The sequence below is a fragment of the Bicyclus anynana genome, chromosome 21 (assembly GCF_947172395.1).
Source record: "Bicyclus anynana chromosome 21, ilBicAnyn1.1, whole genome shotgun sequence".
Lineage (NCBI taxonomy): Eukaryota > Metazoa > Arthropoda > Insecta > Lepidoptera > Nymphalidae > Bicyclus > Bicyclus anynana.
In genome coordinates this window covers 9008164-9023937 of record NC_069103.1, presented here as the reverse complement: position 1 = coordinate 9023937, position 15774 = coordinate 9008164, and the positions used below count along the sequence as shown (strand labels likewise).

The 15774-nt window shown below is 37.4% G+C and overlaps 1 protein-coding gene across 1 annotated transcript; it reads left to right on the top strand.

Annotated features, from left to right (window-relative positions):
• Window positions 1-1710: 1710 nt before the first annotated feature.
• LOC112058376 (synaptotagmin-16) lies at window positions 1711-13314 on the top strand. The gene is given in 13 exon segments (XM_024099162.2): window positions 1711-2537; window positions 5480-5662; window positions 6632-6723; window positions 8222-8425; window positions 8978-9139; window positions 9665-9773; window positions 10187-10359; window positions 10551-10569; window positions 10572-10669; window positions 10671-10760; window positions 11543-11707; window positions 12244-12408; window positions 13179-13314. Coding segments are annotated over 13 exon segments (1542 nt in total). The 5' UTR covers window positions 1711-2500; the 3' UTR covers window positions 13224-13314.
• The last annotated feature ends 2460 nt before the right edge of the window (window positions 13315-15774 follow it).

The following is a 15774-nucleotide window of genomic DNA, read 5'->3' as shown; positions in this document are numbered from 1 at the left end:
ACGGCAGAAGTTACTCCATTTTTACAGCGATACTACTGTAAGAGCTAGATTAAAGACATAAAATTATAATGTACTTGTACCGAATCGTAAATCTATGATTTAAGAGGTCTAAAGGCGGACGAAGTCGCGGGCGTCCGCTAGTTTTTAATAAAGGAAAGTTTGAAAGTGGACGTAAAATTGAGGAGTTTCGAATTTGTAAGAGGAGGAGCTTGAAATAGGTATGTGATGCGGAGGGATGAAATGAATACCTATTACGAGTACCTACCTCATACCTGCCTACTAAATGAATGTTGAAACTGCCAGTGGACACCAAGAGGATTATAGAAGCGAATAGAGATTGCAATAATTTGCCGACTCCACTTTACACGTTAACTTTTCAAGTCTATTTGTTCAAGTGACACCCTGCGTCCACTTTTTTTATAAAGATCGTATAGGTATACCTATTCCCGTTACGTTTTGAAGAAGTGGCCATTCTTCGTGGGCGTGGACGTGGGTCACAAGCCCAGTGGATATGACCTCTGCTTTCGATTCAGTGGGCGTAGGCTCGAATCCGGTACGGGGCATGCACCTCCAAATTATCAGTTATTACTAGACGCCGCGCGGTTTCACCCGCGTAGTTCCCGTTCCCGTAGGTATACTGGGATAAAATATAGCCTTTGTCAATAAATTGGCTATCTAACACTGAAAGAATTTTTCAAATCGAACCAGTAGTTCCTGAGACTGGCGCGTTCGAACTCAAACGGTAAAGGAGAACATAGTGAGGAAACTTGTATACCTGAGATTTTTTTTTATCTATGTGTGTGAAGTCTACCAATCCGCATTTGGCCTGCGTGGTGGACTAAGGCCTAACCCGTCTCATTCTGAGAGTAGACTCATACACAACAGTGCCGAATATGGATTGTTAATGATGATACATATTCATGAGACTACCAGTTTATCTGAAAATGTGTTTCAGGCAGAATTTCCGTATGCCCTACCCTGTAGTGCACGGACGCCTCTGCTTGTATTTTTGTGCATATACAAGCCGAGACTGACTGCTGATACCAACAATATTTTATACCAGTGATACACTAGCGTATCAAAACTGAGACGGTCAAATACACATAATTATTTTAATTTCATTTAGTCGCTTATTAAAAAACGAAAATTATTTCAAATAATATAAAAAATATCGTTAGCTAATCTATACTAATATTATAAAGTTGAAGAGTTTGGTTGTTTGATTGAACGCGCTAATCTCAGGAACTACTGGTCCGATTTGAAAAATTCTTTCAGTGCTAGATAGCCCATAAATGGGCTAGAAAAGGGAAAAGGGAAGAGGAAGAGGAAGGCTATATATTATCCCCGTATTCCTACGGGAACGGGAACCACGCGGGTAAAACCGCGCGGCGTCAGCTAGTACATAATATTTTGACAGCCGTTATGCAAAAAATCGAAACAGCTAACGCATTTGTAGACAATTCATTGGACACAGCATTGGATTCATTTGATATTGCGAGCCTTCGAAGAAAACGTCTTTACTAACAGACAATTTATTACAGAAACCGTTCCAGGTACCTAAGTAATGAGAATTTTTTAAATCTCATCCAACCATTTAATTAGTTTGCACTACTTTGTATAATTATTGAAAATTAATGATTATTATGAAGTTTCCAAAGGTTGTCAAAGCCTGTTTGCATCTGATTGGTAGGTAGATACACATCGAATATTTATTATGACTAGACCTTTGAGAAACCTCGTTAGAAAGTGTTAATTGTAAAATCGATCCAATTCAATACGATGCTTGCATTATATTACATGTAAACAAGGCGCAGTGGTATGCATAGTGAATTTACAAGACGGAGGCTGGGACGATTGAGGTTTTCCTAATTGGTCCAGGTCTGGCTGGTGGGAGGTTTCGGTCGTAGCTAGTTGCCACCCCGTCGACAAAGACGTACCGCCAAGCGATTTAGCGTTCTGCTAAGTCGTCTAGAAACCGAAAGGGGTGTGGATTTTCAACCTCCTAACAAATTTGCCCGCTTCCATCTTAGATTGCATCTTCACTTACAACCAGGTGATATTGTAGTCAAGGGCTAACTTGTGAAGAATAAAAAAGGCATTGCCTAGAAGCTTACAGCTTTAATAAAATCTAATACTTTATTAACCTTTAAGCTACATATAACTTAACGCCTGGCAGTTAGCACATGCCCGAGGTCACGCGCCCTCGGCCTTGAAGACCAGCAAATGGCTACACAACTGTAGTTGTATATACCCTAGAGGTACTTGTGACGATCCTTCGTCCTATCGCCGCGTAGATTTCCACACGCCCCGCCGAGCCTCTCACCCAACGCGCATGCGTGTTTCACTGACAGCCGTGCCAACACATCCCGTACACTCTGATCGTTTTAACTCCAATTAAAATTAGAAAAATCCACATTGAAACATTAGCAAGTGTTCAGGGATACACCTGGTGATACGTTCAGTGCGTGAATGCCGCCCAGCGATGTGCGACTGAGCCAGGATGGTGGCCAACATAGGCGGAATCAACGCGAGTAATGGTAAACAATGTTCCAAGACAATACATTGTAGTCTTTCAGAATACAGCATCCCTGCAGTTCCCTAATAATAGTTGCTGTGTGAATTACTTGCATAGTTCGCTAAAATTCACATCATTTCATATAATTTCAAGTACATTTTAGCCAATAAATATAATAAAACAATCCCATACTCGTAGATACCCACAGGTTTTTTGGAAAAGGCTTTTACAGAAATGAAATGAAATTCATTTACAGACTTGTTGGTACTTACGAGTGAGATTTTTGTTTGTAGGAATAATCATAAGCTAAGCTAGAGGTTTCAAGCTGTCTTCACGTTTTAGTTTGCTTAGCTTAGCTTAATTTATCTGCTACGTACAAGCTACGCAACACAATTTTAATGTGAAGTCTTCTACGCGCTACGTGAATGAGGTACATTATTGCAACCCTTGTTTAAAACATTGCTACGCGGCATCGTGCCGAAGCGCTACGTTACGTCTACGGAACGCTACGGCTTTGGTACGGTAATGTGATGACCTACGTCCAACAACTTAATTTTTATAACATTCACCAACAAAGTCATAAGATAACCTGTTAAGGAAACTCTGCTAACAGCTTGGCAACGAAGACTTCATTAAAAACATTATAAACCCAAGGACACTGCCTCTTCCACCCTGTTTTCCGTTTGGGTGAAAAGACACCCATCGTCGACAGCTCGTTCGTTGTCCAGCAGGGGATACATCGCGTGCAGATTAAGTGGACGTGTAGGTTGATTAAATATTGCCTCGTCAGTCAAATGGCTACTCTATGTAGATGAACAGCAAGACAGGTCCTGACTTCTTGGAGCGAGCTGTGAAATATTAGATTTTCTTTCTTCTTGTTTCTAAATTCTAATCTAAATGGAAGTAGGTAGTGCGACTTACCGCGATTGTAAGTTTTGAGAAGTTGCAACGTCATCTGAAAATTATCGTTACATTACTCGACAGGCTCAAGGGCTGGCTCATTTTTTGCCTGGCTGTCTAGCACTGCAGCCAGTATTCTTGCCGCCATTCCACGTGGGCATGATTTGTATTGTTGTTAGGATAAGTTAGATTTAGTTCCCTATTGTATCTTTCTCAGGTACAGGCATTATCACCTTGTTAAATCGCATTGGAGCAGCATGATGGACCTAAGCTTAAAATCCCATCGCCTATATTGAGGTTGGCCTGACCTTATGCAGTTCTCTCCCTACTACACGATCAGAATGTACTTTCTCGTAAAGATTACTTTTAGCCCGCTCTGAACACGAGGTGTATCGCTGCGCAGTACATCAAAATCTGTCAGTGGGATCTGCTGTATTCTGTGCCTAAAACTACGACCAAACTGGTATCCAGCTTCCACGGTGATGATCAGATGTAGTGTACGAACTTGTAGCAAAGTTCATATTGACGGGTTCCCTTATTTCATACATTACATAACGACAACGACCGACCCCACGGTTTGGCTTTAATCAGTGGCAGATTTACCCGTAGGCTGAGTAGCCTAGGGCGGTAAATTTGGCCCAAAACATTTTATCTTACCGAAATAAAAAAACCATCTCTATATATAGGTTGATAGAAAACCGAGTATTGAAAATTTAACTAATATTCTGGTACTGTACGTAGTGTGTAGTAAAATACTAAAATTTGCGTGACACTTTATCATCTGTACTAAACTGTTCTAACCTAAATACTCTTGTCTGTCTATATATGAAAAATGGGAGTAGGGTAGCGAATTAGGTCTATACCATGTCCAGATTGAATTGCGCTATTTGGTAAATAAACAAACCCTTTTGTCGATGCCAAACTTTCATAACAGTTTTCAGAACCATCAAACTATTAAAACACGCACAAACACTTTGTTCTTTACAATCCACCTATGGAGAATCATACAAACGTAACATTTTTTAATTTACACAGGGTTTAATCAAAATTTTTAGAAATAAACGAAATTAAACACGAAATTATGCACACAGATTACATTTAAATGTTAATTTGACGTTTCGTCTCTCTAAGGTTGTGCCAAGTAAAATTGTCACCACAGATTAAAAATGAACGATTTACCGATTGTAAATATCGAATGTATTCCGTTCAGTATCGATATCGTAATTGAGTAATTTGAATAAAGTAATTTTTTCATAGCGCTGTTTAGTTAGTCACGTACTTATATGTTAAAAAAAGATAATGCGTTAACAAGTACTGCCTAAATTTTTTAGTACTCTTTTAATTTATAACAAACAGATACAAATGAAAAAAATGTTATTTGATAGGTATTAATTAATATGCAACAGAAAGAGGTAGATAGTTAATATCGCGCGTATTTTGACTGTGTGATTAGTGTTGCCAACTTAGAAGTGAGTTTTTAAGTAAAGTGATTTTTTACAATTGATATAAAATTCGATTAGTAGTAGTTAATTCTCGATATAGTTCATCAACGGCCCATCCCTAGGATGACGTCACAACTAATGTCAGTGATGAATACGGCCATATTTGTTTACATAATTTTGCAATTCTAAAAAAATGAAGTTTAGGTCAGTAGGGGCAAAAATTTAACAGCCATTTTTAACGGCCTCCGTGGCGCAGTGGTATGCGCGGTGGATTTACAAAACGGAGGTCCTGGGTTCGATCCCCGGCTGGGCCGATTGAGATTTTCTTAATTGGTCTAGGTCTGGCTGGTGGGAGGCTTTGGCCGTGGCTAGTTACCACCCTACCGACAAAGACGTACCGCCAAGCGATTTAGCATTCCAGTACGACGTCGTGTAGAAACCGAAAAGGTGTGTGGATTTTGATCCTTCCTAACAAGTTAGCCCGCTTCCATCTTAGACTGCATCATCAATTACCATCAGGTGAGATTGTAGTCAAGGGCTAACTTGTAAATAATAATAAAAAAAGCCTACTGGCGGCAAGTTTCTACATCCGCCACTGGCTTTAATGATTGTTCTCGTGCAGTGGAAGCAACAGCGTACATAAGCGCGGTCGCGGCGTTCGCAGCGGTGGTGCTGGTGCTGCTGCTGTTCCTCGGCCGGCGCTGGTGCTACTCCGCCGTCTTCGGCCGCAAGTGCTGCGATGACATCCTCACCGTGAACGCGGCTGGAGTCGCTCCGGGCTTACCTCTCGACAATGCAAAATTCGGTCAGTGATATTTATAACTACCAAACGCCCTCAGTTTACCCGGGTAGTTCCTGTTATTGTAGGAATATTAATTAAGCAACAGTAAAAAAACAGCTGGTTAGTAACAACTTTTAATAACCTCATTATTGATACAAGTTGGACGGAGGGTAGTTTATCAAAAGTTGTTACTAACCAGATTTTTTTTTACTGTTTGTTTAATAGACATACAATTCACAATGTCCAACAAATTGCGTGGTGAATTATCTCGTTCCGACGCTCAGAAATTTTTATTTCCTCGTATCTCAGTTAGCTACCAGAATCAAGAATTTTTCGTTTCTCATCGAGATGAAGCTACTCACGAAAAATTATCTTGATAGAAATCAACTGACTAAGTTTATAAAACTCGCAGAAACCGTAGCTTTCTAAAAGTTAAAGAATTTCCAAAATTGGTTCAGTAGATCCAGAAATCAACAAAGCCCACTCAAAAATTCGTACGTTATCTCGTATTATACCTACCGAAGTAGTAATAGGTAGCATTTATAGCTATTATATCTAATTAAACATTTATGGTTTGCGTCGTTGGAACCATTAGCTTGATATCCAGGGAATACTTAGAACTTGAAATATTAAAGCTATTTCTATGTTAAATGCCTTCAGGGACTTTATGATTATTAGATGATTAGCTGTTTAGATTCAGCACTATTTACTTAACTTCTTTGTAGTTGTATTAATTCAAAAGCCGGTAAAATTTTTTGGGGAATTTTTGGAAAAGTAATTTTTGTTCTTTTAAACGTCATTTCATGTTACAAGCCTTCATAGAAGGTGATACCTTTGATCTTGCAAGTCAACGTTAAAGAATCATAAATTTCCCCAAAAATCTCCCCAAAATTTGCACCGGCTCTTAGAGTACATAGAGCTTATTTAGAGTTATAGTTTAGAGTTTAGACAGTTATTATATTTGATTGACGTTGTACGTACGTGTTGTTATAGATGCTTTGTCGAAAACGAACCATTACCCTGAACGCGTATTCACGTTCGAGGCGTCCGACTCAGACGAGGAACTGCGCTTGCGCATACAACAGGTATAGTCGGATGCAATATTTATGACGTCTCGGAAATCAGCTGCGGGTGTCGCTACACGTGGATGCCCTGCTGCCGCGCCCCTACTTTACCGCTGATACCTAAAATCGTGTATTGCTTTACGCACGAAGTTCCGAAACGTCATATAATTTGCATGCTATTATATTATAGCTTGACTAGTCTTCAACCAGTAGTCGAAATTCGACTTAACATTGCCGATGAGGGAGACCATATAGTAGAATGTATATAGGGTATAGAGTCATCGCTTTAGACAATCAAATGAACAAAGAAAGTAGCGCTTCGAAAGCTAGAAAAATGTGTGGGGATGACAGATCTTGATCATGTGACCTGTCGATAGCAAATCTCATTCCGATACATTTTTCTAGTATTCGAAGCGTTTGCGATCGTAGAAAGAGAATCGACGTGCCACTTGGCTACAGGGGCTGGACTCGAAGAAGACCTAGTGATCCAAAGCCACATAGGCTAACAATTGGACCAAAGGGTACCTACGACTATGAGTATTAGTAATGCTGTTTAGAACATAACGTAAAAAGTATCACTTTTAAATAGATGTCTCAAACCAAACGAACAAAAAAAATATTCGTCCTCTATTAATAATTAAAATACATTAAACAGTAGGTACCCCGTCCTACCTAGGTCCTAGGTACATACAATAGACTAAAAGTAGTGTAATAGTATAAAATACCGGGACATTTAAAAACTCCAATCTGTATTCGATAGGCCGTAAACAAATAGATATACTAGTTCCTTCCTAATCGACTATTATTATCTAATCACCATAATATTTACATGTATAATCTAATCAAATCGGCATGTAAGCTAACAGTAGGTAAACAGGTTTATATCATCTGGTTTATCATAAACATAAATAATCTATCTACCTATAAAACACGTATATATCATTCAAAAGTTTCGTTACATAATATTTATTCTGTTACTTTTAACATTATATTATGTAAAACAAGTAAAAGTAAAAACCAATTAGAAATTGCCAATAGCAAAATGACATTTTAATTATAATAGATTATAATTATTGTTTGCACTTTCTAAATTAGTGAAATCAATAGCAGTCAATTAAAAACACAATATAATTTCATTAAATTTCTAGACCTAGCAATAAATTAAACATCGGTGCATTAAATTTTGTTATATTATGTTTATTCTATAAAAGACTCCATCAACATTATAGTAAACTTCATCTATTTACCTATTTATAGACTACATGGGTAGTAACTAGTTTCAAGGTAGGTAATTTAGATGTAGGTATTAGACATACACATAAAATTTATCTATTTTTGTTATATATAATATGTATATGTTTTTAATCTATTTAAATCTATTTAATTATGATCTAAGTTTCTCTTCTAAATAAAAATTTCCTGTAATTGTCTAAATCTGTATAAAAAATTACTATAAACTTCCACATATGTTTTATTTCTAGTGGTAAAACAAAAATTCAGTTTCGAAATTGCACTGCAGGATAAAGAAGAGGTGGAATGCAGGTACGAGGAAAAGAACGAAAACCAAATCCAGTCCAAGGTGGAGGTCGAAGTGATAGAGAACTCGTTGAGGGAGACCAGCATTCGGGAGACGAAGATTGATGAAGTGGTGCCGCAGAGAACCGAGTACATACACACATTGGAGGCCCAGAGTAGCGTAGAGAGTGATGTTATTGCGCATAATGTAAATATTTTAACGACTTTTTCTTTCTTTATCTTTACATTTTAGATAAATATTCGAGCAATTAATAGCCAAAACATATTTATTAAAATTAAAGAAATAGATATAAATCTTATCCAAAAACTACGTTATACGTGGTCAACAGGAGACTAATGTTGTGCTGCAGAAATCAATCAATTCTGGACTGGATCTGATTAGTTTTGGACTTTTCGAGAAACACTGGCAAGTGGCAACTGGATGAAATGCAAATCGAAATTAAAAAATAGACTAGACAAAAAAAATAATGAATCGTTTTAAAATATTGATAAAAAAAAACATCTAGAATTTAAAACAGAATTTTTTAAAAAAATAATAAAATAAGGCTTGCACTTGACTACATACGGCTATAAAACTGAGGAGGTTTACCAGTAAGTTAGAACGTTGAAGCAAAACCTAGGGCAGTCAACTAAATGCCAACCACGTAACAATTCATGTACCTAAAAGTAAAAGTACGAGTAAAAGTGAATAGGCACCTTCTTCTTTGGCATATAGTGTATCACAATCTCCTAATTGTAGGAGACATCCTTACTCTGTGGCGAGAGCGGAACTGGTCCACAGGAGCGTGGTTCCGTAGAGTTGACACTGCTGTTCGACGCGCCGGTACGTGCCATGACCGTGCACGTATTGCAAGCACGCTCTCTGCCGCAGAAGGCGTCGGGACAAATTCTTCAGAGTCAGGTACCCACTAGACTAGCGTGTTTGCGAATTTATTGTTCTTTATTGCTTTATAGTTGAACGTACGCCCTTTGGTAAGACGGTTTGGTTTGGTAAGAGAATATGAAACCTGAGGATGAGGGGATAGGTGATGGATGTTTCAAAAACAGTTTATAGAAATTTAAATTTTAGTTGTTCAAGATTAAGTGCATGTTTCTTACTGGGAGAGGAAACTTGTCAAAATTTTTTTTTGTTCTTGGAAGGAACTAATCATGATGTTTTCTGGTTTTTGTATAGTATTAACATTAACATCACTATACACAGTTCTTTTCTCGTCTACTGTCCCCGCATTCTGTAAAGTTTACTGCGCTGTGACATCGTTTGTTTCCATGGAAACTTCATTGTCAGTGATACTTTAATTTTGGCATTCCATACAAATAAAGTTCAAATTCGTGTAAGACTTGTTATAGGCGATTACTTCATCGACAAGTGTAAAATAGCGGAATAGCACCCTAGGTCTGATTATTGAATTGTTGTAATATTCTTCAGGTTCGCATTGTCTTGTTACCGCTGAAGAAACAGAAATACAAATCCAAGATACGCAATGGAGAGAATCCGCAGTACATGGAAAGCTTTGTCTTGCACAAGATCAACCCAGGTGAACTTGTTTATTGCACCATTTTAATAATTTACTCTATAATACCAGTTCTTTATTTTGTTGATAAAATCGAAAATTTAAAAATGCAAATAAGTTGAAATAATTTAAATGTTGCGTTAGAGAACGTATGTTATTATTCTTTGACCTCGCCTTAACAATCCACACAAAATAGTGGAGAAGAGTAGGTCAACTGAACTTGATACTGGACATGGACTTTGTTGAGAGGTTTGATACCCCCCTATTGGACTATTGTAGTACCTACCTATTATATTCAACTACGCTGATTGTACGAAGTGAAGAGGAATATTGGGCATATTAAAAAGATCATTTTGTCTAATGTCATTTAATCATTAAAAGAGAGAGAGGTGATGACGATGACGATAATGATAATAATGATGATTATCCTTCAATAGAGGACGTCCACGGCCTCGGTCTTCGTATCCGGATTTACGGCTGCGAGCGTATGCGCAGACAACGACTGCTCGGCGAGGCAACGGTCAGCTTCGCTAACCTCAACTTTGAGCTGGAAAACAACTTGTGGCTGCAGCTGTCACCACGACAGCACCATCACCAGCCAATACTGCAGGTTAAAAACATTTGAACTACTTTTATTCAATAGTCGTCATCTATGCTAATACTTGTACTCTACCTAAATTACTTTTGTAAGGCTACGTAAACGTATACCATGTATTAAGGCCATGCGAAAAAATATTAAAATACCTGAAAGAAGCGTAGTGACTGACGAAATAATATGGTGAAATACCTTCTGTTCTTTAGCTGCCCAAACTGGATCTGAGCAATCGATCACGGGCGTGTTAGCGAGCCCGTCGTCCATCACCACGGTGATGTCGCCGGGCGCGTTGGGCGGCGAGGCGTGCAGCCTGGCGCGCTCCGACCTCGGCGTCGTCTTGCTGCAGCGCGCGCTCGGCGCCCGAGTTATTGCTGGGACTGCAGTATAACCCGACCACTGGGCATTTGTCCGTTGAGGTAACTGTGTCATTGATGATTCTAACATTTTATTCATACCTATGCATGAGACTCGATTAATCGCCGCGATTCGATTGATTGATTGTTTGTCGGTTTTTTCAAGTTAAAGTTTATAGAGGTTGCTCAAGAACTCCACGATTTTGTTTCTGCTGTTTCGAAACGTGACGTCCTTACATCATTAACATCCAGATGTAGATACGTACGTAACAGAACGTTTAATTCGAGCTGCTAAAGTGTGAAATGCCGTTCCAGCGTCTGTTTTCAGACCGACCTGACCTGACCTAAACGGCTTCAAAGCACTAGTGAATAGGCACTAGGAAAGTATGTCATATCCCAGACGTAATCATTGCTTTCCATCAAGTATAAATTATTGTAGTCAAACGGAAGCCTATTGACCACAAAAGTAAATCATTAGACTGGACTCGTGTGCCTGTACACCGGTGACGGCAACCATACTCGTACTCTCCAGAATGGTACAAAGCAATGCGGCTTGGTGTCAGAGCCACGCCATGGTGAAAATTGTAAGAATCCAAATTCAACCTCATTTACTTGCCTAAAGCTTTTGAACAACTCTACCACCAGTTAAGAAAGCAGATTCTTCCGATAAGAGCATGCAAGAAACTCAGTCAATTATTATCTTTCGCCACAGTTTGAAAAAAAATGTGGTTGCTGACTTTTTGAACTGTGAAATCATAACTATTTGTATGTGCGATTGTTGCAAAAATTGTACACCGTCACTTAAATACTTTCAAATCACTTACTCGTATTATGGTTATTTTCAGATCATAAAGGGCACCCACTTCCGCAAGCTGTCGCCCAACAAGGCACCGGACACGTACGTGAAGCTGGTGCTGATCAGCTCGCTGGGCATGGAGATGGGGCGCTGCAAGTCGTCCACGCGCCGCGCGCAGTCCAACCCACTCTACAAGGAACTTTTTATATTCCAGGTTCATTTAAACCCTCTTTATCATCTAGAACTCGGGGATATATTCTAAGTGCCATATTAGTCCATTTAAATGTATGTGCCATGTCTCATACAGCACAAAACTGAGCAGTACCTACCGTTTACAAAGTCGTTCCAAACATAAGGAGTCGTGTTTTGATGATTCTGCTACTTGGGCTACTTGCCTTAACTTGCCTCGATGAAGTTGCCATTGAAGTGATCGAGGCAGCAAGATATATCACATCATTGTAATACGAGTATGTGGGACAGTTTTAAAATACTTATAACGTTTTTTTCTTTCCTGCTATCACTGGTGGAGATTCTTGCCTTTCCTTCCCTGCCAATACATCTTTGCACGGTGTCGCTGCTGTCCCAATTATTTATCAGTCTAACTAAATGAAAATAATCAGAAATCGTTAGAGCCTCGTCGGTCAGGGTACGCCGTGGGTTTTTTTTAACCACAAGAGCTAGGTACTACTGTGTTTCTTCTACGATATTGTTGCTCAATTGCTGTAACCAATTTGTTTCATTGTATCTAAGGTGGCGCTGTTTCAACTGAGCGATGTAACGCTAATGGTGTCGGTGTGGTGGCGGCGCAGCGTCAAGCGCAACGAGATGGTGGGCTGGTTCTCGCTGGGACACAGCTCCTCCGGGAGAGAAGAGGAGAGGCATTGGCAGGATCTGTGCGAGCAACAGGGACAACAGGTGAGCATTCATCACAAATATTACCATTATGAATTTGTCTTAGAATTTGTCCTCCAGTCTTAGCAGATAGTTCAATATTTACTAGTACTAACTTATAACTTGGAGAGACGTAATAGCCTAATGGGTATGACCTCTGCCTTCGATTCGGAGGGCGTAGTTCGAATCCAGTCTGGGGCAACTTTTCAGCTTATTATACTACAGGCGAGTTATTTTTCAAGGCGAGTTTGAGCCCTCTATAGTTTTGCCTAGCTCTTAATACTCTCAAAACCTTACTGCGGGATTCAGGGCTAGTGACCAGGGGTGGTGAGCTCATATCTCACGAGCATTTTAATGATATTGATCGGGACTAACAGATTTTTACTGGTAATTTCTTGTAAGAAAGTAAAGCTGAATATATCATAGCCCGATCATGGATTTTTGGTTAAATTTGCCGGAAAAATCGTATGAATTACACTCGTTCTGTTTGCATTTAACATAATTCTGCAAAGGTGCACAAGTGAAGCGGAAGTTAAGCAAGAGCGATTAAATTGTAATTCATTCGATTTTCTCACTGAACCCTATCAAAAGTGTTGGTAAAGTTGCCTTCGCCTTACTAAAGCAAGACATGCCTTGACTTAGGGACTGACGATGGACTATATTTCCACCTATTAGCGCAAAAAAACTATTGCTGTTCTTGATTACTGGCTATAATCATATGCGAAGCCATAACAAAAACAAAAATCACCTGAACTAATGAGGCAATTGATATGTTAAGAGGAATTACATTTCAGCCGTCTATCCAGGTGCAAAGATGGCACGTCCTGCTGGACTCCTGACGGTCGTCGACGTAGTGCGCTGCGGACGCGCTCGTGTGAACTCTCCTGCCTCCCGGCATCGCTCGCCTCTTGCGAAGGCGCTGGCCGCACCACGAAGGTGCTTTTACGTGTGACCCGCTCACGACGTCGCCACGCCTTGTCGGCACCACGGCCCTGCGCCACTGTCCGAAGTGTCCGACCTTTTGTACCCTTTTGTCGACCGCAACGGTCTTTTACGAGTTTGGTGTTGTGATTCTATGTAAATGCTTTGTTTATCGATGTTCTTTGTCAGTATGGTGATCAATTATTCACGTTTGATGTGCTTTGTGTGAACGTATTTGAGGAGGCTATGACTGATATATTTTCGGATTGATTAATGATGATGGTGTTTTTTGTATGGAAATTATATTAGGTGAAAATGTTTGATGTTTGACATAATATAGTATTATTATTATACATTTGTATGAAATACACGGTGATGTAAATGTTTTACTCGAATTGGCGAGTCTTTAAAATTATGTAGGATTATCTTCAAAAGATGTAAAGCTTATTAAATGTTGGAGAAGTTTATTTCAATTTGATATTCGAATTATGAAGGTTTTTGTAGTAGGTAGGTAGATACCTATTTATAAAAAAAAAAGATGATGAAGACTTGGAGCGCACAATACTTGTGAGATAGGATAAAGTAGTGAAAGAGTATTTATTGATATTTAATACAAGTATATTATACAATTAACGTCTACTACAATTAGAGTTATATGAATTTTTCACACACGTACCCTGACACTCATATATATGATGTCTAAACCATACATATTTATACATTATATATATCATAACTTGTATGACTATTAAAAGTATTCTCTATTAAACTAAAACATGCACAAAAAGTAATGTGAATACTATAGATCAACACCCTCCAAAACTTTTATATAGATGTTATTTATTTGGTTGGTAGGAAATACCTAATTTGAATAGGATAAAGCTTATTTTCTTATACATCGATTTATAACAGCTGTTAATCATGAGCAAAACCATTTTTACTATTTCGCATATAACTAAGAAATATATAGAGTTTAAAGTTGCTCGCAAGTAGTTCTCAAATCTGTATTGTAAAATCTTATTATTTGTATAATGTAGATACTATTGAAATATAAAATATTTGATATTTTTCATATTCAATTATTTAAAATTTATTTTCTTGAAAATTCTATTGAATTCTTACTTTTTTACATATAAAAATTATAATATAATGTGTTTTAAATAATGTCTCTGTAAATTATTACTTGTATACACTTTAATGATACTCCTCCCCGTAATTTTACGTACTTATCTATTTCTTCTTAGATTATAATGAGTGCCGAAGAATAATTGTCCTTTCTAGAATTTTTTCTTTAGCATTTGAAGAATCTGTATAATATATTTCAATTTCTTGATATTTGAAATTTCCATTTAAATAACATAACAAAATTCTGCTTTAGTAAAATATATATAAAATAAAAGATATTGAATTCTCTCATTACATAAACATACTCTTTCCGGTTTCATTTCAATTTTAATTATTGTAGCTAGATATTTATACGTAATATTATATAATTAAATTAGTCTAGTGTTAAATTACGTACCTGTTTGTCCAAGACTCACAAATAATAAATAAATATAATATAATATATATAAATATGGTAATAATGTGCCATATTTATGCATATATACAACAAAGACATGTAAGTATATATGTGGGATAATATTATATAGGTAAAAAGTAAATATTATACATAAATATAGATCTCATATTAGTAACTTATCACAATATTATTAACTCTTCTTCCTGCTATATTTTTGCGATGTCAAATTTCTTAAAATCTTTATGTCTATAAACAACTAGCTATATAAATGCTTACGGCTTTTTCAATATAACGTAATGACCCATTTATATATTGAGCGCTATTTCTTGTGTGTAAAATTATGTTTTATTTTTCGAAAAAAAATAATTAGATATATTATGGTACTTGAGAACCTATACTTTAGCTAAATGTTCTTCCTAATTGTTATTTATATCTAAAATACCTGGCACTTCAATAAATTCCCACGTTGTGCTATATATGTGTTGTGTAGATATTGTTTGTAAATGAACGCAAGATGTCACGTCTTTCACTTCATACTTAGGTATTGTAGTAATGAGCACAACATTCGAATGTGTTGGCCAAAAATTTATATATACGTATTTACAATGGAATAACGCATTACGCAATCTTGTTAGGGTTTGGTATGTACCAATATTTGTTTCTTAATAAAACCGCTTACAGCTACTACAAATACATATAGCTACTATAAATTACGCTTGCATCTACTACAAATACAAATACATACGAGTAGATGAAAAGATGTACAAAATTTAAAATGAAATAATGTTTTTAAACAAGAAAACTAACTACGTAAATATAGGTAACGAGATCAAAGATGTTTGTGACGGCGTTATACGTAACTTTTATTTAAAGTGGGTACCTTTATATTATAGGAAGACACATTTATATATAAACTTTTTAAACAAAAATCTTATCCAAATACATTT